We start from the raw sequence: 23,307 nt of genomic DNA, 5'->3' as shown, positions 1-23,307 counted from the left end.
CTGCACTCCAGCCTGGGCAACAGAGCAAGACTCCGTCTCAAAAAAGAAGAAAAGAAAAAGGAGGTATTTCACAGTTGGTGAAATTTGAATGGGGTCTGGATTAATGTTGTATCAAGTTAATTTCCTGATAGGGATAGTTGCACAAAGCTTATAGAAAACTGTGCTTGTTTGAGGGAAATACACACTGCATGATTTAGGGGTGAAGTGACATCATGTCCGCAACTTGCTCTCATGTTGATCAGAAAAAGAATAATGATGTAAACCAAAAATAAAATTCTGAGTCCCCAAACCATGTTGGGCCATTCCATGTTAACCTGAAAAACTAGTATGGGCCATGATGGGAAAGGGGGAGCTGGACATGCCTTGTTATACCCTCCTCCCTTTTGGAATTACTGATATAACAGACTCTTTAAGTCTGATAAGAAACATTTACAGTGTATTCTCTGTGAAGTTGGCTACCTGGATGCTTCACTTGCATGATAAAATCTTGGTCTCCACAACCCCTTATCTCAACCAGACATTCCTTTCTATTGATTCCAAGTCTCTAGACAATAATTTAACTCTTTTTTTTTTTTTTTTTTTTTGAGATGGAGTTTTGCTCTTTTTGCCCAGGCTGGAGTCCAATGGCTCGATGTCAGCTCACGGCAAACTCTGCCTCCTGGGTTCAAGCAATTCTCTTGTCTCAGCCTCCCTAGTAGCTGGGGTGCCACCACGTCCAGCTAATTTTTGTATTTTTAGTTGAGATGGGGTTTCACCATGTTGGCCAGGCTGGTCTCAAACTTCTGGCCTCAGGTGATCCACCCGCCTTGGACTCCCAAAGTGCTGGGATTAGAGGCGTGAGCCACCACAGCCAGCCAATAATTTAACTCTTTCAACCAATTGCCAATCAGAAAACCTTTGCATCTACACAATACCTGGAAGCCCCCATCTTCCAGTTGTCCTGCCTTTCCAGACCAAACCAACGTACATCTTACATGTATTGATTGATGTCTTATGTCTCCCTAAAATGTATAAAATCAAGTTGTAGTCAGACCACTTTGGGCACATGTTCTCAGGATCTCTTGAGGGGTGTGTCACAGGCCATTGGTCACTCATATTTGGCTCTGAATAAATCTCTTCAAATATTTTAGAGTTTGACTCCTTTCATTGACAATGATAATGGGCATAAACACAGATAAATGTTAACAATTTCAGAATCTGGCCAGGCGCAGTGGCTCACGCCTGTAATCCCAGCACTTTGGGAGGCTGAGACGGGCATATCACAAGGTCAGGAGATCAAGACCATCCCGGCTAACACAGTGAAACCCCGTCTCTACTAAAAATACAAAAAATTAGCCAGGCATGGTAGCGGGCGCCTGTAGTCCCAGCTACTCGGGGGGCTGAGGCAAGAGAATGGCGTGAACCTGCGAGGCAGAGCTTGCAGTGAGCCGAGATCGCGCCACAGCATTCCAGTCTGGGCGACAGAGCGAGACTCTGTCTCAAAAAAAAAAAAAAGAAAAAAAAAATTTCAGAATCTGCCCCACCCCCCAACCATGTTGGGCATTCCATGTTAACCCGAAACACATGGAATGTTTAAGGAGATAAGAAAGTTTTGGCCCGGCACTGTGACTCACACCTGTAATCCCAGCACTTTGGGAGGCTGAGGCAGGAGGATCGCTTGAGCTCAGGAGTTTGAGACCAGCCTGGGCAACATGGCCAAACCTTGTCTCTACAAAAAAAAAAAAAAAAAAATAGAATTAGCTGAGCATGGTGGTGTGTACCTGTAGTCCCAGCTACTTGGGAGGCTGAGGTAGGAGGATCGCTCAAGCCTGGGAGTTTGAGGCTGCAGTGAGCCATGTTTGCGCCACTGCATTCCAGCCTGGGAGATAGAGCTAGACCCTGTCTCAAAAACAAAACAAAACAAAACAAAAACTTTATTAGAGAGAGTTCTTTGTATTCATCTTGCAATTTTTCTGTTTGAAGTTATTTCAAAATAAGTTTTTAAAATACGACTAAGAAGTCTTTCAGAAAGAAGAGTGCCTCTCAGCCTACAAACATGCTCAAATCTCTCTCACTCTAAACAAAGCAAAACTAAAAACAAACAAAATAATGAAGCCAGTTGTCCCTTACTGTTGCCACTTCCTCCCTGCTGGGCATCATGATACAGAGGAAACACCACTGGGCCAGGTGTCAGGAAGCCTCTGTTTGAGTCTGGCTCTGCCACTCCCTAACTTTGTGACTTTGGCAAAAACATTTCTTTTTCTGAGCCTCAGTTTCCTCATTTATAAGATGGAAACAATGGTATCTCCCTTATGGAGATGCTGTGGGGGCCAAGGGAGAGAAGGAATATATAGGCAGGTTATAAACTCTAACGTATTCTACAAATATGAATTGCAAGTGATCCCTCACTGTAACTCCTGGTGATAAAAGAGTATTGCCTTCACACTGTGATAAAATCCATCCTCTTCTTGGAGCTCAGCCTACCCTCTGAAGGACTGTACCCAGCTGATCACAGCCTTAGTCCCTTGATACTTTCTGCCTCTCCTGACCTTCTCAACCCTGTCTGGCCCCTCTGCCTGGCTGTGCAGGACAGGTGCTCACTTGGTTCTGTTCCTGGTTCTTTTCCTCTTATCTACTTACTCTTTCTGGGTATCTCCTCTACTCCCATCACTTGGGGACCTCCAGTATTATGCTGATGATATCCCCACTCACACTTTCATCCTTGGCTTCTCCTCTCAGCTATTCCACCTCTACCCAGGCACTCCCACAGGCACTTCAAAGTCGCCTTGGGCAAAACTAAATAATTCCCTTCTTAACTTGCTTCTCTTCCTATGTTATCTTCCTTACTGAAAATACCACCTTCCCGCTAAATACTTAGGCTAGAAACCTATGAATCAGTTATTATTATTTGCTTACTGAAGCATCTACTATGTGCCTGTGCCTGCTGCCACCCTAAGTATCATGAGTTCTTGATTTCCTTTATTCCTTGAAAGAGCCCTCATAGCGGTGGATCCTACTGTATTCCGTCTTATAGAGTTGGATTCACAGATTCAGAGAGCTTAAATAATTTTAGGCCCAAGGTTGCATAGCTAATAAATGGTGAAACTGGGATTTGATAATAGGCTTGTCTGACTCCAAAATCCCTTTTCATAATCACATACTACATGACTTCATCCTGGATTCCCCAATATAATTGCTCATTGATTCTTGATAATTTTATCACTGAAATGTAAGAGACAAAAGGAATGAGTTCTTTCTTTTTTCACTGCTGTTACCTTGCTCAGACACTCATATATATTTAGATATATGTATATAGGTGTTATTTTCTAATTATAAAGGTGATATATATTGGCTGTAAGAAATTACATACCTAAACAGTGAAAGTTCCTCAACCCCAACTTCTACAGTTAACCAACATTAACAGGTATACATTCCTCAATTTTTTCTATGTATTTGCTAGTATATTATGCTTTTAAAAATCAGATCACATAATCTTGAAATTTACTTTTCTTTTTTTTTTTCTTTTTTTTGAGACGGAGTCTCACTCTGTCGACCAGGCTGGAGTGCAGTGGCGCGATCTCGGCTCACTGCGACCTCCACCTCCTAGGTTCAAGCGATTCTCCTGCCTCAGCCTCCCGAGTAGCTGGGACTACAGGCGCGTGCCATCACGCTGGCTTTTTTTTTTTTTTTTTTTTTTTTTTTGTATTTTTAGTGGAGACGGGGTTTCACCGTATTAGCCAGGATGGGAAATTTACTTTTCTTATTTCATGTATCAGCACATACAAACCTACCTGTTTTTATGTCTTTTTTAAAATGAGGTAAAATATACACGTTTTATACAAAATTCAAAAGGTAAAAGAGGGTATAATCATAAAAAAATAGGTCGCCATCCACCCTTGTTCTCCAGCTGCTCATCAGCAAATGACTCTTACCAATTTCCTAGATAGCCTTCTTACCAATTTCCTAGATAGCCTTCTTACCAATTTCCTAGATAGCGCCTCATTTCTTTTCCAAGCTGCTTAACATCTCACTGTATGGACATACCAAGTTCATTAGGACACTTAGATTGTTTAAATTCTGTGTCAATCTCATTAATTACTTATAACTCAACTTTTCTTAGCAATATGGTGTTCCACATTGTACAGCTGCACCGTAATTCATTTATTCATTTCCCTACTTATGAAAATTTAAGTTTAAATACCTAAGAGCATCTGCTCTTAGGGCACTCGTGCTGTTCAAGCATTTCGGCCATTTTGTCATCAATATAGTTTATATATTCCTCCACCCAACTGTGAGTTCCTCAAGGACAGGGGCGGTGTTCATATTCATCTTTGCATCCTCTTAGACTAGCTTCCCGCACTTGGTCTAGTGTATACATTCACCAAACTTGAGTTCAATAATTGACTCACCCGCGCTGAGTTCTGAAAGCTAGCGTGGGCAGGCGGAGCCAGAGGAAAGCCCTGCCCATTTGGGCTGTCCCGACCTCAGAAGGGCGGGAACGTTCGTTGGAAGGATCCTTGTTTCTCAGGGACGGTTTTGGACGCGAAGCGTGCCCCGCACAAGGATGGTTGCCATGAACCGGAAGTAACTGGTTATTTTGCTGGCTCCAGTTTTTCCGCGGGGCGGAAAAGGCGTGTCTGCGTGTGTCCCAACCATTTCTAGTCCCCTTTCCTTGCAGGACCTCATGAGTAAGCTGTGGCGGCGTGGGAGCACCTCTGGGGCTATGGAGGCCCCTGAGCCGGGTAAGCGCGGATAGATCAAGCAATTTAGGCCGTGTTAGAAAAGAAGTCCCGTTCTTGCTCCTCGGAGAGTCCAGGGTACTTCGGCCACAGGTGGGAAGGAGAAAGGCGGTGCTGTTGTTATGGTAACAGCGAGTACTGCCGGAAGGTTGGGATCCAGTAGGGGCTTAGGTTATTCAGGGCTTCCCCTGCCACCCTCCGGCCGAACACTGTTGACAGGCTTTCCTTCCACAGGAGAAGCCCTGGAGTTGGGCCTGGCGGGTGCCCATGGCCATGGAGTGCACAAGAAAAAACACAAGAAGCACAAGAAGAAACACAAGAAGAAACACCATCAGGAAGAAGACGCCGGGCCCACGCAGCCGTCCCCTGCCAAGCCCCAGCTCAAACTCAAAATCAAGCTTGGGGGACAAGTCTTGGGGACCAAGAGGTGAGGCCAAGAGGGTCAAAGTTTTATAAGGGGAACTTTAGGAGCAGAGATAGTAGTTAGAAGCCGACTGGGCTTTCTAGAAGACCGAATGGACACTGTGACTTCAGGGTCCAGGTTTAGGCAGCAAGAGTCTAAGAGGGTGGGGAAAGTTGGGTGTAGCTACTGAGTAGGAGGAGGAGACGCTTGCTCATTTTAAAGAGTAGTGTTGCTTCTCTGCAGTGTTCCTACCTTCACTGTGATCCCAGAGGGGCCTCGCTCACCCTCTCCCCTTATGGTTGTGGATAATGAAGAGGAACCTATGGAAGGAGTCCCCCTTGAGCAGTACCGTGCCTGGCTGGGTGAGAAGGATCTGGAGGTGGGGAAACTGGGTTTCTTATTATACCCGCCTAAAGAAAGAAGGTTGGTTCTGAAATGGGTTAGGATTTTCCATGTCCCAGTATTAACTCAGCCAAATTAGGGTGCCCCATCTGAACAATTCTGTTTTTCTTTCTCCATCTTCCTTCCCAGATGAAGACAGTAATCTCTCTCCCTCTCCACTTCGGGACCTATCAGGAGGGTTAGGGGGTCAGGAGGAAGAGGAGGAACAGAGGTGGCTGGATGCCCTGGAGAAGGGGGAGCTGGATGACAATGGAGACCTCAAGAAGGAGATCAATGAGCGGCTGCTTACTGCTCGACAGGTATGTTGGTTCATTGTTTATTCACTCACCAAATGTATACAGTATTGAGAACTCTCCACGACCCAAGCACTTTGCGTGGCAGTGGGGATATCGATAGTGGAGAAAAGACAAAGTTTCTGTTCTCCTGGAGCTAGTATTCTAGTGTGTGTGTTGGGGGGCTGGGAAGTAAATAAGTAAGTAAATAATTTCAAAAAGCTATATGGTTTATGACAAAAAGAACAGGGTGATGAAATAGAAAGTGGCATAAACAAACAAATAAAAATTATGGAAGAGAGACATTAGGGTAGTTAGAGAAGTTTTCTCTGAAGAGATAACATTTTGAGCAGAGACCAGCAGGCACACAGACCTTGAGACTGGAACATGTCTAGCAGAGTAAAGGAGAAGAAAAAGTGGACAAGCCACTGAAGGGCTGTACGCAGAGAAATGACATACTTGGTTTACATTTCAATAGATTACTTTGGCATCTTTGTAGAGAATGAATCTCCGTGGAGACAAGAGATAGAAGTATGGAGACCAACTAGGAAGCTCTTGAAGTAATCAGCTGAGAGGCAGTGGTTGCTTTAACCAAGACGAAAGTGGTGGAGATGGAGAAAATCAGATGAATTATGGCTATTTTTTGGAAGTAGATACTTGTGGGGAGGGGAATGGAGAGAAAATATATCAAGGCTAAGCCTGGGATTTTGGCTTGAACAGTTATCCACCTGATTCTGTTAAGATTAAAAATAACAACAGACCTCTGGGAAAGCTGGTACAGTTTTGGTGCACAGGTCAGGCAGGTAACATTGCTGATGCTTCTCCCCTTGAGAGTTAAGGACCTAAAGCTAAATGTCAGGAGATCTGGGAGGAGGCAGTATTTATGAAGAGGAACCTATGGAAGGTGTCCTGGAGAGGGTGCTCATTAATTAATATCCCGCCTCCGAAGGCCTGCGCTGCTCAAGACCCTGACTTCCATGTCCCTTCTTTACCCTCCCCCGATCTGGCCGACCTCGCCTCTCCATCTTCCTCCATTTTCAGACAGCACCCCGTCTCTGTCTCTCCCTAGCGAGCTCTGCTCCAGAAGGCGCGGAGTCAACCTTCCGCGATGCTGCCGCTTCCTGTGGCTGAGGGCTGTCCACCTCCCGCCCTCACAGAGGAGATGCTGCTGAAGCGCGAGGAGCGGGCGCGGAAGCGGCGGCTCCAGGCGGCGCGGCGGGCAGAGGAGCACAAGAACCAGACTATCGAGCGCCTCACCAAGACTGCGGCGACCAGCGGGCGGGGAGGCCGGGGGGCCGCACGGGGCGAGCGGCGGGGAGGGCGGGCTGCGGCTTCAGCCCCCATGGTGCGCTACTGCAGCGGAGCACAGGGTTCCACCCTTTCCTTCCCACCTGGCGTCCCGGCCCCCACGGCGGTATCTCAGCGGCCATCCCCCTCAGGCCCTCCTCCGCGCTGCTCTGTCCCCGGCTGTCCCCATCCGCGACGCTACGCTTGCTCCCGCACGGGCCAGGCACTCTGCAGTCTTCAGTGCTACCGCATCAACCTGCAGATGCGGCTGGGGGGACCCGAGGGCCCTGGATCCCCCCTTTTGGCTACGTAAGGCCCTTAACCCAGACTGCGCCGTGTCCCATGCCCGCTCTTGAGTGTCTTCCCCACCCTATTAAATTACATCCGGTGCTTCGGCTTGTACAGAACTGGGGGAGTGGGATGTTGTGGGCAGACCAGTCTCCGGTATACACGTATTTCGCCCCTGTCGGAGCCTGCGTCGATGCCCGGGGCTTGGAAACCACCGCAAGAAACCAGGCTGGTTTGCGCCCAGAATCGGACCGACTTTTGGGACCCCGCCTCTTCCAGTCGGGATTACCTGGCATGCTTCGGCATTTGGCGTCATTCCGAAAACATACCGCAAGCCAATCAGCGGCAATCTTGCTTTTCGGGGCGGCTGTTCGTTGGTTGATATGCCAGAGCCTGTTCTGTTGTCTGTATTGGCTATTGCTGCTGTCAGTCAGGGCCGTGGGTCGAACCTTCACCTACTCTTTGTCTGTACAAGCTCTTGTTGTCTGGGAGAGCGGCGGAGGCGCTGCTGTGGATTGGTCACAGGGAGAAACCTCTGATCTGTTCCTATTGGCCCGTCCGTCAAGGGACGATGATGATTGGTAGGGCAGAGCAATCTGAGTCCTAGTTGGTGGAGTTCTCCCCGGATGGAAGCTCCGGCCGCGGAGTGATGGTTGCCTCAGCGAAGATGGGCCGGGCAGGGACCATGGCGGTGGCAGCAGAGGTGGCAGGGGCGGGGCGGCTGGCAGTAGAGGAGGCTGTGGTCCTCAGGGGGCTGTAGGTGGAGGTATGGCTCGGGCCAGCAGCGGGAACGGCAGCGAGGAGGCCTGGGGGGCACTTCGGGCGCCGCAACAGCAGGTATCCCAACAGCTCCAAAACCTATCACGACAGCCATTTGTCTCTTTCCCCTTTCCTTATCCCTTCCTTTTGGGGGTGGGGGAGGAACTCACGGAGCCAAAGGTACTGTGAAGTTCCTAAACATGTCCCTTCCACTCTTTGTCTAAACTTTGTAACGTAGATGCAGCTGACTTTGCCTGTAGCCTCATAGACCCCATCCCATGGCTGCAGTGGAAGCTTGCGGTGGCTCTCCAGTGACCAGAGGCATAGTGAGGTCCCAGGGAGGCTCCCTCTGTCTTGCAACAGTTATTTGTGATCTTTTTCTATGTGCCTATTGTCACAACAGAGTCCGGCAGCGTCTTCTCTTGAGGGAGCAATTTGGAGAAGAGCTGGAACCCAGACTCGCGCCCTGGATGCCATCCTTTATCATCCACAGCAATCCCATCTGGTTGGGAGCACTGCTCTGGGTCTCACACTGCCCCTCCTCTATCCTAGGGAGCCTGAGGCCCAGGGGTGGAAAGATCCAGTTGGGGGTGGGGGGTAGTGAACCGTGCAGAATAATGAAAGCAACTTGCTTTGGAAATGACCTTCCGCTACCCATTGTCTGAGACTGAGATTATCTCAGACTGTCTTCTGGCTTCTGCCAAAACACTCCCTTAACAGAAAGCACCGAGGGGATGGGGGTAGGGGTGTTGGGGAGGGTGAGGCTTGAGTGTGAAGGAAGTCTCATATATGCAGAGCTGAAATCTCCCTCTTTGTATGTCCACACTTTTGTCTTGTTCTCTAGACTGATTCTTGCTATTCCAAATCCTCTTCCACGTTGACAGCCCTTCAGATATTTCAACACTCCTCTCAGCATCCTTCACTTCCCCCATCTCTCCAAGCTGAACTTGGTTCACAGGGTGGGATTGTGTATGTGCATGCAGGAGGTGGGGGTGGACAGTGCCCTGGGCTGGAATCCCCCTTAGTTCTAAGTGCCTCCTTGCCCCCAGCTTCGGGAGCTGTGTCCAGGAGTGAACAACCAGCCCTACCTCTGTGAGAGTGGTCACTGCTGCGGGGAGACTGGCTGCTGCACCTACTACTATGAGCTCTGGTGTAAGTCTCCAAGAGGGCTATTTCCAGGTCCCTGTGTCCACCCTCCCTCGGACCTTAGAATTTCGGCCTTCAGGGCCCCTTCTCTGCATGAAAGATGCCTGAGTTGCTCCCTCCTTGCCTCTTGCAGGGTTCTGGCTGCTCTGGACTGTCCTCATCCTCTTTAGCTGCTGTTGCGCCTTCCGCCACCGACGAGCTAAACTCCGGCTGCAACAACAGCAGCGGCAGCGTGAAATCAACTTGTTGGCCTATCATGGGGCATGCCATGGGGCTGGTCCTTTCCCTACCGGTTCACTGCTTGACCTTCGTGAGTGACTTGATGCCCTGGGTCAGCTACCAGTGGCCCTCCCCAAACCAGGATCCCAAATCATCTCACATTCCCTTTTCCACACATTTCAAAGTATTTTTCCCTAATATAAAAACTAGCACCCTATACCTGGTTGTCTTCAACCAATCATGCCAATTTTCTCCCCTGCAGGCCTCCTCAGCACCTTCAAGCCCCCAGCCTATGAGGATGTGGTTCACCGCCCAGGCACACCACCTCCCCCTTATACTGTGGCCCCAGGCCGCCCCTTGACTGCTTCTAGTGAACAAACCTGCTGTTCCTCCTCATCCAGCTGCCCTGCCCACTTTGAAGGAACAAATGTGGAAGGTGTTTCCTCCCTCCAGAGTGCCCCCCCTCATCAGGAGGGTGAGCCTGGGGCAGGGGTGAGCCCTGCCCCCACACCCCCCTCCTGCCGCTATCGCCGTTTAACTGGCGACTCCGGTATTGAGCTCTGCCCTTGTCCTGCCTCCGGTGAGGGTGAGCCAGTCAAGCAAGTGAGGGTTAGTGCCACCCTGCCAGATCTGGAGGACTACTCCCCTTGTGCACTGCCCCCAGATTCTGTACCGCAGGTCTCTCCCATGGGGCTGTCTTCCAGTGAGGGGGACATCCCATAAGTAGTTTTGAGAGGGTGGATGGGTTACTTACCCACCAGAAACAGCCCTAGTCCCAACTCCTTGCGTTCCTTTTGGCCCCTCCCTGCCTACCTAGAATCTGCCTGAAATGGCTGGAGCCCTGAGGAGAGGGGCAGTATTGGGGGACTGTGCTAGCTTTACCCCCGCAAGACATACACAGGAGCCTTTGATCTCATTAAAGAGATGTGAACCAGCTACTTGTGGATTTGGGTAGACTAAAGCTCAACTCACTGCATTGCACTTGACCTGACTGGGTTTGAAGGGGACAGGTTATGGCCACTTGACCCCACCTTCCCTGAGGACAGCAGACAGTCCTGAGGCCTGGACTGACCTAAGGCCTCTTGGTGAGGCAAATCTGGCAAAAGCAATAGAGTTCAAAATGTTTTTTCCAATTTATTTAGAAAAATAGACTCTGGATTCACATTCACCCCAGGGCTATGTGGGATGACAGTAAGGAGACACCTGAGATGAAATAAGGAAGGTTTGAATTACTGGTATCCGAGGGGCTGGGGGCAGAAGCCAGAAGCCTTTGTCCCTCCAGAGCCAGAGTGGCATGAGTAGCCTGGCTCCCCTCCTCTCCCTCCCTTCAGTAGTCTTCAGCCATGGCCAGTAAGACAAGGCTGGTCCAGCCGTGGAAAGGGCGGCAGCCCATGCCTCGCCCATCGCGGTCACTGTACTGCTCCCAAAGAAAGCCTGTAGTCTGGTACTGGCGCCATACATTGCCTACCACATTGGCACGGAGCTCACTGTGGAGTTTGGCAGCCCGAGCCTGGTGAGGACCCTCCAGATGCCCATAGTGGTGGAGTGCTCCCAAAGCCAGGTAGTTGACATTGAGCCACACAGCACCCCGCCAGTAGGGGGGATCATGCTCTGAATTGCGCTGGCCATAAAAGGAGCTGGAGGCTGCAAGGGAGCGTAAACCAAAGGGGCTCCAGAGATGGCGGCTGTCAGCTAGAATGTCCAGCAGGGGCCCAAGGCGGGATGAGTTGGGGTCCAGCAGTCGCAGCAGCAAGGGAAAAAGACTGACATAGCCAAGGGCATCTACATACTGCAGTTGAGGTTGGGGCCGACCCACCACCCGAACTAGCCCCTGAGGGGGCCTGGGCTTCAGCTGTACTGCTTTTGTGTGGTTCCCAAAGTCTGCAAAGACTCCTAGCTCTGGGGCCCAGTGCAGCTCATCCAGGCTCTCTGCTGCCTCCAATGAGGCAGCCAGTGGGCCTAGCTCAGCAGCTACCTCAGCCTCTCCCAGATGCTCTGCCAGCCGCGTCAGCACACGGGCACCCAGTGCCACCCAACATCGCAGGTCCAGGTGCCGCTCGGTTACTGAAGGGTGTGAAGCCCGGGGGTAGTCATCCAACCCAGAGGGTAGGGTCTTGGGGTTCAGTAAGGTTGGTAAGGCAGGGTCCCGTCCCCGCCAGCGGTAAGATAGCGGCAATGGGCCTGCCTGGCTCTGATGGAGCCAGGAAAACCAGGCATGCAGGCGGGGGAAGGCCTTTCGGAGGAAGGCCAAGTCATCAGGGTCACCAACCTCTAGCATATGGGCTACAGGCAAAAGTAGGGTTGGGGGGTTGGCGTGGACTGCTCGTTGTACTAGGAATTCTGGAGGTACCCGGGCTCGGGCCTCATCCCCCAGTATCTGCTCCCTCCCAATCCAGCCATCAGCATTTAGCAGCCCCAGCCAGTGGCCAAGGGCTTCCCGGGTGAGGGAGGGATCCCACCGCTGAACCACCAGCTGGTGAAAGCCTTCATCCCAAAGGAAGCCTCGTGGGAAGAATGACCGGGAGGGCACCGCTGTAAAAAGAGGTACGGGTGGAAAGAGGGCTGGGTCCACCTTCTGCTCAGACTCTTCCACCCCCATGTCTGGCAATACCAGCCCTTGTCCGTAGAAGTAGCCAATTCCACCAAGGAGGCTGCTGAGGGCAGCCTGACCCAAAACCTGCTCGCCAGAGCTCAGGCCCTTCTCCTTCAGCTGGAAGGTCTTCTCAAAGCGCTCTCTAAAGGATTCAGCATGGCTCTCTAGGGCCTGGGTCAGTAGACTGCCTGCCAGTCTTGGCAGGGCTTGATTTCCTCCTGCCTGGGCACTGCCTGATTCAAACACAAACTCTATGGAAATGGGAATTTTCAGGGTCACCTGCTGTATCAAGAACTGCCCCTGCCCTTGCCCACTTGGACCTCTGTCCTCCCACTTCAGAGATCCTGGCAAGCCGAGGTAGCGTTCAGGGGAGGCCCCTGGGGGCCGATGCTGAAACCAGCTATTTAGGCGACTCTTTACCATCTCTGTCAGCAGGGGCAGTCCTGGGTTGGAGGTCCAGAAGACATTGTAGCTTGAAGGGGAGAAGATAAATAGAAAATATTATTCAAGAGAAAGCAGTGGGCATTATAAAGAGAAATACAAAGTGTTCAGGAGTCAGGTTGGGAGGTCTCCGGCAGGGGACATGGAGACTGGTGAAAATGGGAATAACCATCCCTTCCATCCCCAACATTCTTTTCCCTCAATTACCTGCCATACTTGGGGGCCGTATCCCCTGGACTGGTTGGTGGCAGAAGTGTAAAGCGGAAGTCACCAAGTTCACTGGTGTGCCCACTGATGAACTTCAACTGCCCCTTGGCCCCAACCTCTGGTAGTAGGACTTCCTTGCCATCTGTCACCACATAGAAGAACAGGGAGACCAAAGGGAGGGCAGAAGTACCTGAGGCCTGAGTGACCAAGGAGGACAGAAAAGAACAGTGTTAAACTGCCCTTCTCTCTTGAATTCCCTCTTGAGAATCAGCCTTAGTGAGGGAAAGGAACAGTAGGCAGGGGTAATGTAAACAACATATATCTGGCAGTAATGAGGGTCACTGAGGGTAACCAGGTACACCCAAGTGTGATGAGATAAAGAGCCTTGCACTGGGTGCCCTGGGAGATAACAGTATACTTTTGTACTATGTCCTACACTAAGAACTCTACACGGTTTATTTCATTTAATTCTTTTTTTTTTTTTTTTTTTTTTTTTTGAGACGGAATCTTGCTCTGTCGCCCAGGCTGGAGTGCAGTGGCGGGATCTCGGCTCACCGCAAGCTCCGCCTCCCGGGTTCACGCCATTCTCCTGCCTCAGCCTCCCTGAGTAGCTGGGACTACAGGCGCCCGCCATCACGCCCGGCTAATTTTTTGTATTTTTAGTAGAGACGGGGTTTCACCGTGTTAGCCAGGATGGTCTCCATCTCCTGACCTCGTGATCCGCCCGCCTCGGCCTCCCAAAGTGCTGGGATTACAGGCGTGAGCCACCGCGCCAGGCCTTTTTTTTTTTTTGAGATGGAGTTTGGCTCTTGTTGCCCAGGCTGGAGTGCAATGGCACGATCTAGGCTCAGCGCAACCTCCACCTCCCTGATTCAAGCAATTCTCCTGCCTCAGCCTCCCAAGTAGCTTGGATTACAGGCATGCGCCACCACGCCCCGCTAATTTTGTATCTTCATTAGAGACGGGGTTTCTCCATGTTGGTCAGGCTGGTCTGGAACTCCCGACCTCAGGTGATCCGCCAGCCTCGGCCTCCCAAAGTACTGGGATTACAGGCGTGAGCCACCGCGCCCAGCCTCTTTTTCATTTAATTCTTACAGTCCTGTGAGTTAGGTGCTATTATTATCTACATTGTACATTTTACAAGCAAGGAAATCAAGGCTTAGAGATGGTAAATAGAGATGGTGATACAGGCAGTTGTTTAAGGCAGAATTTAAGCCAGGCAGCCAGAGCCCACTTCATGCTGCATTTGCTGGCAGCAGGGGAAGGATGGAGGGGGTCTGGGCTGAGAAAAGGGTGTCCTGAGGCCCTGACCTGAGGCTCTACAGTCACTCTCCAGCTCCAGTCCCCTCCGTGCTGACCCCCAGGCCTCTTGACGAACTCAGTGGTGAGCCTTAAGGCCCCATCCTGGATGTGTTGCCGCCCGAAGGAGAGGCCGTCGTGGAACTCCCAGCCATAGGGACCCACACCGTCCCCCTGCTCACACGTGTGCCTGAGCTTAGGAGTCCCCGGGGTGGTGCCCTGCTGCGCCCACATCAGTCCTGGGGGTAGAATGGCCACGTAAGTCAAAGAGCAGGGGACCTGTCCCTCCGGGTCTCCGGGTCATCCCTCTTCATAACTCTCCTGATCATTCCTTCCCACCCTTGCTCTGGCTTCAAGCTGGGGCGCCCAGATTAGGAGTCCGCCTGCCTGCCCACCCTGGGGCCCGGTTACCGGTGAGGAGGGGCTTCGGGCTGCGGGTCTTCATTCCGAAGTAGACGTGAGGGCGGTAGGTTCCCCAGAAGAGCTCCGGGGCCACGGCGGGGCTGGAGGAGTCGGCAGGCAACACAGGAGGCGCGGAGTGCAGCGTGACCGCCCGCCGCGCACGGTGCCACGCCAGCACCCAGCGCCCCGACATGCCCAGGGCCAAAGACAGGACCACGACGGCCAGAGCCACTCCTCCAGCCGTGCTACGCGGCCCGCCGCCCCGGCCGTCCCGTCGCCCGGGGCCTCCCCGAGCCGCCCTTTCGGCTGTCCGCACTCCCTCTGCCGGCACTGCGCGGCGCCGCCGCTCGCCCCGAGCCATCCTGGCACTGAGGTCCACGTCACGAGAGCTCGGAGAGGCGGCAGTGGAGCCCAGGTCCTGCCTCACCTCTCCGGCTCCCGCCTCTCGCCCCGGCGACCACCGTCCGGTTAGCCACACCTGCCAGCCAGCGCCTGCGCCTGCGCCTCCGCCTCCACCTCCCGCCGGAAGTCCCGCCCCGCCACGTTAGGTTAAGTCCCAGATTCCGGAACCGCTGCCTGCGGCTTGACGCAGGGTTGGTACGTAGCGTCAGTCCTGGGCGTTGGTCCGCCGGGATTGCGCTTATCTGGCGACCCTATGGAGTTCACAGGCTTGGAAAAACCAATCTAGCGTTGGGCTGAGGCATGAGAATCGTTTGAACCCGGGAGGCGGAGGTTGCAGTGAGCCGAGATTGTGCCACTGCACTCCAGCCTGGGCGACAGAGCGAGACTTCGTCTCAAAAAAAAAAAAAAAAAAAAGACTGATGTGGCCAGGCACGGAGGCGCACATCTGTAATCCCAGCACTTTGAGAGGCGAGGCCGAGGCAGGTGGATCACCAGACATGAGGAGCTGGAGACCAGCCTGGTCAACTTGGTGAAACCCCATCTCTACTAAAAATACAAAAATTAGCCGGGTGTGGTGGTGGGTGCCTGTAATCCCAGCTACTCGGGAGGCTGAGGCAGGAGAATTGCTTGAACCTGGGAGGCGGAGGTTGTAGTGAGCCGAGATTGCGCCATTGCACTCCAGCCTGGGCAACAAGAGTGAAAGTCTGTTTCAAAAAAAAAGAAAGAAAGAAAGAAAGACTGATGCTTTATGCAACACGACCACTTGTATTTCACTATAATCTGACTTCTGGCCCCACTCTCCACTGGTGGTAGACTTTTTGCTTATTAAATCATCTGACCAAACCCAATGGTCAGTCTTGTTTTTGTCTTTCTTGCTACCATTGCATTTGTCGACATCCTTATTGTAGCACTTATTACATACCTGTTTCATTTTTCATCTTTGTATCACAGTACTAATCAATTATAGGCATAAGGTAGATGCTAAATATAAATTCAACAAATGTTTATTGTACACCCTATATCGCATTATGCAAGGTGCTGGGGACTCAGAGAAAATGGCCCCAACCTCAAGTTCACAGTCTAGAAGCACAATGCCAGCACTCAATGCATGTTGAACCATCCCTTTTTTTTTTTTTTTTTTTTTTTTTGAGACGGAGTCTCGCTCTGTCACCAGCCTGGAGTGCAATGGCATGATCTCGGCTCACTGCAACCTCTGCCTCCAGGGTTCAAGTGATTCTCCTGCCTCAGCCTCACGAGTAGCTGGGATTACAGGTGCCCACCACCACGCCCAGCTAATTTTTGTATTTTTAGTAGAGATGGAGTTTCACCAGGTTTGCCAGGCTAGTCTCGAACTCCTGACCTCAGGTGATCCACCCACCTCGGCCTCCCAAAGTGCTGGGATTACAGGCGTGAGCCACGGCGCCTGGCCAGACCACCCCCATTTTTACAGATGAGGAGAGTAGTTAAGACTGACCCAAAATAACAGCCAGTTAATAATGGAGCTGGGGAACTCAAATCCAGGTTGTTCTTTTGACTTTAGAATAAGGCCTCTTAGGGCGGGCGCAGTGGCTCAAGCCTGTAGTCCCAGCACTTTGGGAGGCAAAGGTGGGCGGATCACCTGAGGTTAGGAGTTCGAGACCAGCCTGACCAACATGGAGAAACCCCATCTCTACTAAAAAATACAAAATTATCTGAGCGTGGTGGTGCATGCCTGTAATCCCAGCTACTCGTGAGACTGAGGCAGGAGAATCACTTGAACCCGGGAGGCAGAGGTTGCAGTGAGCCGAGATTGTGCCATTGCACTCCAGCCTGGGCAACAAGAGCGAAACTCTTGTCTCAAAAAAAAAAAAAAAGAATAAATAAGGCCTCTTAGATAACAGCAGTTACTACACTCCCAGCAATGTTTTAGGCACTTTACAGATATTAATTCATTTAATCTCCTTAACAGTCCTATGAGGAAATTACTATTATTTTCATTTTACAAATGAAATAAGCACTGATAGATTAAATAATTTGTCTAAAGTCATACAGCTACATAAGAACAAAGCTAGGATCTCAACCCCAAGCAGTCTGGCTCGTTACAACACTATATTGCCTCCTCCTAGCTTTCTTTTTTAAAGGGGGAGGGGAAAAACGGTCCTTTGAAGATAGCACCCTTTTAGACAGGGAAAAGGTATAGTAATGCTGCTGTAGGAGGGTCACGGGAAATGTATCTGGCAAAGTACACAGCAAGCCACTCTCTACAGATCTTTTGTTACCTAGCTGAGCATTGTGAAGGTGTCTAAAGCAGTGGCTTTCAACCATTTTCCTGCAACTCACAATAAGAAATAATTCCATAGTGCAACCCAGTATGTGCAGATACACATACACACACAACTTATATACATGATTCAGACTTAAAACAAGTTACCTAAAAGAATACTTTCAGCTGGGTGTGGTGGCTCATGTCTGTAATCACAGCACTTTAGGAGGTCAAGGCAGGAGAATCACTTGAGTTCAGGAGTTCTAGACCAGCCTGGACAAGATGAGGAGACCCCCCCCCCATCTACAAAAAATTTAAAAATTAGGGTTGGCCAGGTGTGGTGGCTCATGCCTGTAATCCCAGCACCTTGGAAGGCTGAGGCGGGTGGATCACCTGAGGTTAGGAGTTCAAGACCAGCCTGGCCAACATGGTGAAACCCCACCTCTACTAAAAACACAAAAATTAGCCGAGCATGGTGGCACGCGCCTGTAATCCCAGCTACTTGGGAGGCTGAGGCAGGATAATCACTTGAACCTGTGGCAGAGGTTGCAGTGAGCTGAGATGGCACCATTGCACTCCAGCCTGGGCGACAGAGCAAGACTCCGTCTCAAAAAAAAAAAAAAAAAAAAAAAATTAGGGCTGGGCATGGTGGCTCACTCTTGTAATCCTAGCACTTTGGGAGGCCAAGGTGGGTGGATTACTTGAGGTCAGGAGTTCCTGACCAGCCTGGCCAACATGGTGAAACTCTGTCTCTACTGAAAATACAAAAATTAGCTGGAAATCGCTTGAACCCAGGAGACAGAGGTTGCAGTGAGCTAAGATCGTGCTCCACTGCACTCCAGCCTGGGCAACAGAGCAAGACTCCATCTCAAAAAAAAAAAAAAAAAAAAAATTAGGCCAGGCATGGTGGCTCATGCCTGTAATTCCAGCTGCTTGGGAGGCTGAGGCGGGAGGACTGCTTGAGCCCAGGAGATGGAGGGTGCAGTGAGCTACGATTGTGCCACTGCAGTCCAGCCTGGGTGACAAAGCACGACTTAATCTCTTTAAACTTCCTATTCTAAGTGCCATGCAGTCTGATTTTTTTTTTTTTTTTTTTTTTTTGAGATGGAGCCTTGCTCTTGTCAACCAGGCTAGAGTGCAATGGTGCCATCGGCTCACTGCAACCTCCACCTCCCGGGTTCAAGCAATTCTCCTGCCTCAGCCTCCCAAGTGGCTGGGATTACAGGTGCCCACCACGACGCCCGGCTAATTTTTTGTATTTTTAGTAGAGATGGGGTTTCACCATGTTGGTCAGGCTGGTCTTGAACTCCTGACCTCAGGTGATTCCGCCCACGTCGGCCCTCTCAAAGTGATGGGATTACAGGCATGAGCCACTGAACTCAGCCTCAGTCTAGTAATTTTTATTCTATTCTACTTTTTTTTTTTTTTTTGAGACAGAGTCTCACTCCATCAACCGAGCTGGAGTGCAGTGGCGTGATCTCCATTCAGCGCAGCCTCCACCTCCTGGGTTCAAGTGATTCTCCTGTCTCAGCCTTCTGAGTAACTGGGATTGCAGGTGCCTGCCACCACACCCAGCTATTTTTTTTGTATTTTTAGTAGAGACAGGGTTTCATCATATTGGCCAGGCTGGTCTCTAACTCCCAACCTCAAGTGATCTGTCCGCCAAAGCCTCCCAAAGTGCTGGGATTACAGGCGTGAGCCACTCCACCTGGCCTACATTTTTTTTTTGTTTTTAAAGAATGGTTTAGGCTGGGTGCGGTGGCTCATGCCTGTAATACCAGCACCTTGGGAGGCCGAGGTGGGCAGATCACCTGAGGCCAGGAGTTCGAGACCAGCCTGACCAACGTGGAGAAACCCCCTCTACTAAAAATACAAAATTAGGCATGGTGGTGCATGCCTGTTATCCCAGCTACTTGTGAGGTTGAGGCAGGAGAATTGCTTGAACCCAGGATGCGGAGGTTGCAGTGAGCTGAGATTGTGTCATTGCACTCCAGCCTGGGCAACAAGAGCAAAACCCTATCTAAAAAAAAAAAAAAATGGTTTAACTCCCTAAATTGATTGCATGGTCCACACTAATGAGTGTTGAGGAAGTATGAAAAACAGTTTAGGCAATGTTTTTTCTTTTTTTCTTTTTTTTGAGACGGAGTCTTGCTCTGTCACCCAGGCTGGAGTGCAGTGGTGCAATATCGACTCACTGTAACCTCCACCTCTTGGGTTCAAGCAATTCTCCTGCCTCAGCCTCCTGAGTAGCTGGGATTACAGGCACCTGCCACCACGCCCGGCTAATTTTTGTATTTTTAATAGAGATGAGGTTTCACCACGTTGGTCGGGCTGGTCTCGAACTCCTGACCTCATGATCCACCCACCTTGGCCTCCCAAAGTGCTGGGATTACAGGCGTGAGGCACCGTGCCCGGCCGGCACTGTTTTCTTAAACGGGGAGTAGTGAGAGATAAAACCCATCGCATGTTTTGGAAGGATAAAATTAAGTGGCAGCAAAAATATTTAGGAAATAGACTGGGTAGCAGAATGCAATAATGATGAATAGAGTGAATGGGAATGGAGAGATCACTTCAGAAGTTTTTTTTTGTTTTGTTTTGTTTTTGAGACTGTCTTGCTCTGTCACCAGGCTAGAGTGCAGTGGTGCAACCACAGCTCATTCTAGCCTTGAACTCTTGGGCTCAAAGGCTCCTCCTGTCTCAGCCTTCTGAGTAGGTGGGACTACAAGTATGAGCCACCTTGCCCAACTTTCAGGCACTTTTTTAAAAGACAGAATATTCTGAACTGAGTGACCAGATATGCAGAGAATGGAAAGGAGCAGAACTAGAGAACACTGTGGTTTCCAGCCCAGGTGGCTGAGTAGATGAAGTGCCTGTTTTTAAAAAGGAATGGGTAAGTCAGGGAAGAGAGGCAAGTATATATATATGTAAGATTATCAATTCTATTTTAGAAAAAGAGAGTTGGTGGGATTTGGAGGAAATTGGTAGCAGGTAACCTGACTATAGCATAGAAGTTGGGATTAGAACCAAACAGAAATAGTTTAACCCCAGAAGGTGTAATTCAAGTTGTGAAAGAAGATGAGATGCCCCAGAAAAAAATAGAGAAGAAAAAGAATGAAGGTAGAACACCTGTGTGGCTCAAAAGAAAAAGGACCCAAGAGGGAGAGAAGTTCCACAAATGGGTGAATTAAGAGTTGCAGGCCGGGCACAGTGGCTCATGCCTGTAATCACAGCACTTTGGGAAGCCGAGGGGGCAGATCAGGAGTTTGAGGCCAGCCTGGCCGACATGGCAAAGCCCCATCTTTACTGAAAATACAAAAATCAGCCAGGCGTGGTGGCACATGCCTGTAATCCCAGCCACCCAGGAGGCTGAAGCAGGAGAATCACTGGAACCCGGGAGGTGGAGGCCGCAGTGAGCCAAGGTCACGCCACTGCACTCCAGTCTGGGTGACAGAGTGAGACTCTGTCTCAAAAACAAACAAAAGAGTTGTAGATGTGGCCAGGCGTTGGTGGCTCACGCCTGTGAACCCAGCACTTTGGGAGGCTGAGGCAGGAGGATCACTTGTGTCCAAGAGTTAGAGACCAGCCCATGCAACAGGACAAAACACCACCTCTATTTAAAAAAAAAAGATTGACAGATGGAACTGGGATAGAATGATGAGAGCTGAAAAAACAGCACTCTGTTAGTGTTCTTTTTTTTTTTTTTGAGACAGAGTCTCACTCTGTTGCCCAGGCTGGAGTTCAGCGGTGTGACCTCGGCCCACTTCAACCTCCACCGCCTGGATTTGAGCGATTCTTTTGCCTTGCTCGGCCTCCCGAGTAGCTGGGATTACAGGATTGTGCCACCACACCCAGCTAATTTTTTTGTATTTTCTAGTAGAGGCGGGGTTTCTCCAAGCAGGTGATCTGCCTGCCTCGGCCTCCTAAAGTGCTGCCATTACAGATGTGAGCCACCGCGCTCAGCCTATCAGTGTTCTTTCACGCAAGATTTGATACAAGTAAGAGAGCTGGGCACAGTAGCTCACGCCCAACACTTTGGGAGGCCAAGGTGGGAGGATCACTTGAGCCCAGAACTTCAAGACCAGCCTGGGAAACACAGTGAAAACCCTTCTCTAAAAAAAATTTAAAAATTAACTAAACGTGGTGGCGGGTGGCGCGTGCCTGTAGTCCCAACTTCCCAGCTACTTGGGAGGATCGGCTAAGCCCAGGTTACAGTGAGCTAGGATCATGCCACTGCACTCCAGCCTGAGGAACAGAAACAGACCAGTCTCAAAAAAAAAAAAAGGTACCTTGAGTGAGTGGTAGAAGCCAGAAGACAAATTCAAAAGGGTTAAGCAGTGAGTGATAGTAAGAAAGTGAAATAAATTCAGGTTAATCGAGACACCTCTCTGATCTAGTCTTGTTCCAGAAACATTGTGGTAGCAGGGTTTTAAACTTTATTTTGCGCTCCGTGGCCCTCCAGATAGTGATTTGAATGATTAAGTGAAATTCTTCTTAGGTTAAGTGTCCTAGTCCACGCTAAAATCATCTTGTTGGTCTCTTTGGCGCTGTCAGCGACCAGTATCAGCGCCCGGCTTGTCCCCGCTGCCCGCCGCGTCCCTGGCCCGGATGTGGGAGGCGAAGGCGGTGAGCATTTCCAGGGCGGTGAGATGAGCGCCGCGCATAATCAGGCGATAACCGTCTCCTGGGGAAGAAACAAACGAGTGAGACAGGGAGGGACGGCAGTTCTGGGGCTTAGGGGCGCGCGGGCTGCTTGCTGTTCCCTCCTGCCCGTCTCTCCACCAAGCCCACCGAACAGCACGTCCACGCAGGGCTCGGAGCCGTCATGCCTCACGTCCGCAATCACTGAGCAGTTGAGATTAGTGGAGCGGACCTTCTCACTGCTCACCGCCTGCAGGAAGGTCCTACAGTGGAAAAACAGAGGAGCGCCAGGCTGAGGGCTTAAAGCCCCGGCTGAAGGAAGGCGCACCACTTCCCGCTTCTACCCACTTCCCCTTCGTACCTCGTCGATTCCACGTTTTTCTCGAAGGGACAGAATTGAACCCGAACCTGTTTGACAGGCCGCAGACCAAGCCGAGCCAAGGCAGCTGCCATGGTGACCTCCGCCCCGGAAGAACTCGTGCAGGCGGAAGTGTCGTATTGGGTAAGGCCGTGAGTGGCTACGCCCCTGCGGGATAGAGACTTCCGGCCGCCGGCTGCCTAGCAGGCCTGCGAATCGCAGCTCTGGGCTCCCCAGCCCAGGCAGAGGAAGGCAGGAAAGAAAGAGGTGGTTTCGGCACAACGCATGGGGGAGCCCAAAGTAGGCGGTCAGCAAATACAGCCTATCATTAATAGTCCTCTCATACGACGGTGAAAACCATAAGTAAATGGCACAAAAACCTCTTTGCACGAAAATACGCCTGTTTTCTGCAGCCTTTCCCCTTCTGTACCCTGCTGGGCCACATCTAGGCTAACTCGATCTTAAGTCCTGGCTTCTTCCAAAGAGAGAGCACTAACACAAGCCGGGATGATCCGCACCAGAAGGTAAACACCATTCAGGTAACTGAAGATTAAACACAGTGAGCTCTGACTAGCCAAAGCTTAAACGTGAAAGTACTACAGCCCAATATTCGTAAATGACTGAAAATAGTAATAGGAAGGGGAATACAGGGTAATACTGTCCTTGGGGCTGATCCAGGTGTAGAAATGCCTATTAAATCCCTGTGGTTCCCCATGAATTAGCGTAGCTCCCAGGACTTAAGTTGAAGTGCATTCTAGCCTGTTTTCTTTTTCTTTCTTTTTTCTTTTTTTGAGACGAAGTTTCGCTCTTGTTGCCCAGGCTGGAGTGCAGTCGCGCGATCTCGGCTCACGGCAATCTCTGCCTCCCGGGTTCAAGCGATTCTCCTGCCTCAGCCTCCTGAGTAGCTGGGACTACAGGCGCGTGCCACCACGCCCGGCTAATTTTTTGTATTTTTAGTAGAGGCGGGGTTTCACGGCGTTAGCCAGGATGGTCTTGATCGGACCTCGTGATCCGCCTCTCTCGGCCTCCCAAAGTGCTGGGATTACAGGCGTGAGCCCCCTCACCTGGCCAAGCACTCAACTCTTTATCCCTGAGATATCTTCAGTGATGGAGAACTCCATCTTCAGTGATGGAGAACTCCATCTTCAGTGATGGAGAACTCCATCTTCAGTGATGGAGAACTAGGCCTGAACCTCCCAAGGGTGCTGACCTTCAGGTTCCAGGCTATGGT

The 23,307-nt window shown here is 50.7% G+C and overlaps 4 protein-coding genes across 8 annotated transcripts; 2 read left to right on the top strand and 2 right to left on the bottom strand.

Moving 5' to 3' along the window:
• Positions 1–4,566: 4,566 nt before the first annotated feature.
• INO80B (INO80 complex subunit B) lies at positions 4,567–7,472 on the top strand. Of its 2 annotated transcripts, XM_054476214.2 has the most exons (5): positions 4,567–4,721; positions 4,953–5,145; positions 5,365–5,483; positions 5,653–5,822; positions 6,865–7,472. In XM_054476214.2, exons 1-5 carry the CDS (start codon positions 4,664–4,666, stop codon positions 7,393–7,395), a joined length of 1,071 nt encoding a protein of 356 aa, XP_054332189.1. In that variant the 5' UTR covers positions 4,567–4,663; the 3' UTR covers positions 7,396–7,472. The 2 variants fall into 2 exon arrangements, with proteins under 2 accessions (XP_054332189.1, XP_054332187.1); XM_054476212.1 differs by lacking the exon at positions 4,567–4,721 and having other exon boundaries at positions 4,826–5,145.
• Positions 7,473–7,481: 9 nt separating this feature from the next.
• Positions 7,482–10,430, top strand: WBP1 (WW domain binding protein 1). 4 transcript variants are annotated; one of them, XM_063649334.1, is made up of 5 exons: positions 7,482–8,073; positions 8,533–8,634; positions 9,179–9,281; positions 9,409–9,585; positions 9,757–10,430. In XM_063649334.1, the coding sequence occupies exons 1-5, from the start codon at positions 8,020–8,022 to the stop codon at positions 10,215–10,217; spliced, it is 897 nt and encodes a 298-aa protein (XP_063505404.1). In that variant the 5' UTR covers positions 7,482–8,019; the 3' UTR covers positions 10,218–10,430. The 4 variants fall into 4 exon arrangements, with proteins under 4 accessions (XP_063505404.1, XP_054332194.1, XP_063505405.1 ...); XM_054476219.2 differs by having other exon boundaries at positions 7,482–8,207; XM_063649335.1 differs by lacking the exon at positions 8,533–8,634.
• A 185-nt stretch (positions 10,431–10,615) lies between these two features.
• Positions 10,616–14,961, bottom strand: MOGS (mannosyl-oligosaccharide glucosidase). The gene is made up of 4 exons (XM_054476211.2): positions 14,446–14,961; positions 14,047–14,273; positions 12,736–12,932; positions 10,616–12,559 (listed from the first exon to the last, which is right to left on the bottom strand). Exons 1-4 carry the CDS (start codon positions 14,795–14,797, stop codon positions 10,822–10,824), a joined length of 2,514 nt encoding a protein of 837 aa, XP_054332186.1. The 5' UTR covers positions 14,798–14,961; the 3' UTR covers positions 10,616–10,821.
• A 6,529-nt stretch (positions 14,962–21,490) lies between these two features.
• On the bottom strand, positions 21,491–23,173 carry MRPL53 (mitochondrial ribosomal protein L53). The gene is made up of 3 exons (XM_054475273.2): positions 22,080–23,173; positions 21,869–21,981; positions 21,491–21,761 (listed from the first exon to the last, which is right to left on the bottom strand). The coding sequence occupies exons 1-3, from the start codon at positions 22,169–22,171 to the stop codon at positions 21,628–21,630; spliced, it is 339 nt and encodes a 112-aa protein (XP_054331248.1). The 5' UTR covers positions 22,172–23,173; the 3' UTR covers positions 21,491–21,627.
• Between the last annotated feature and the right edge of the window lie 134 nt (positions 23,174–23,307).

This window comes from Pongo pygmaeus, chromosome 12 (assembly GCF_028885625.2).
Source record: "Pongo pygmaeus isolate AG05252 chromosome 12, NHGRI_mPonPyg2-v2.0_pri, whole genome shotgun sequence".
Lineage (NCBI taxonomy): Eukaryota > Metazoa > Chordata > Mammalia > Primates > Hominidae > Pongo > Pongo pygmaeus.
The sequence above is the reverse complement of the archived record's forward strand: the minus strand, read 5'-3'. Positions and strand labels throughout refer to the sequence as shown.

Coding starts and splice junctions, on each gene's coding strand:
- INO80B (XM_054476212.1), top strand. CDS start 4,841: ATGGTAACAGCGAGTACTGCCGGAAGGTTGGGATCCAGTAGGGGCTTA. Junction 5,484..5,652: donor GCAGTACCGTGCCTGGCTGG/GTGAGAAGGATC, acceptor CTTCCTTCCCAG/ATGAAGACAGTAATCTCTCT. Junction 5,823..6,864: donor GGCTGCTTACTGCTCGACAG/GTATGTTGGTTC, acceptor GTCTCTCCCTAG/CGAGCTCTGCTCCAGAAGGC.
- WBP1 (XM_054476219.2), top strand. CDS start 8,139: ATGGCTCGGGCCAGCAGCGGGAACGGCAGCGAGGAGGCCTGGGGGGCA. Junction 8,635..9,178: donor ATCCACAGCAATCCCATCTG/GTTGGGAGCACT, acceptor CCTTGCCCCCAG/CTTCGGGAGCTGTGTCCAGG. Junction 9,586..9,756: donor CGGTTCACTGCTTGACCTTC/GTGAGTGACTTG, acceptor TCTCCCCTGCAG/GCCTCCTCAGCACCTTCAAG.
- MOGS (XM_054476211.2), bottom strand. CDS start 14,797: ATGGCTCGGGGCGAGCGGCGGCGCCGCGCAGTGCCGGCAGAGGGAGTG. Junction 12,933..14,046: donor GAGTGACTGTAGAGCCTCAG/GTCAGGGCCTCA, acceptor TTGGTCACTCAG/GCCTCAGGTACTTCTGCCCT. Junction 12,560..12,735: donor ACGGCCCCCAAGTATGGCAG/GTAATTGAGGGA, acceptor CTCCCCTTCAAG/CTACAATGTCTTCTGGACCT.
- MRPL53 (XM_054475273.2), bottom strand. CDS start 22,171: ATGGCAGCTGCCTTGGCTCGGCTTGGTCTGCGGCCTGTCAAACAGGTT. Junction 21,982..22,079: donor AAAAACGTGGAATCGACGAG/GTACGAAGGGGA, acceptor TTTCCACTGTAG/GACCTTCCTGCAGGCGGTGA. Junction 21,762..21,868: donor CTGCGTGGACGTGCTGTTCG/GTGGGCTTGGTG, acceptor TTTCTTCCCCAG/GAGACGGTTATCGCCTGATT.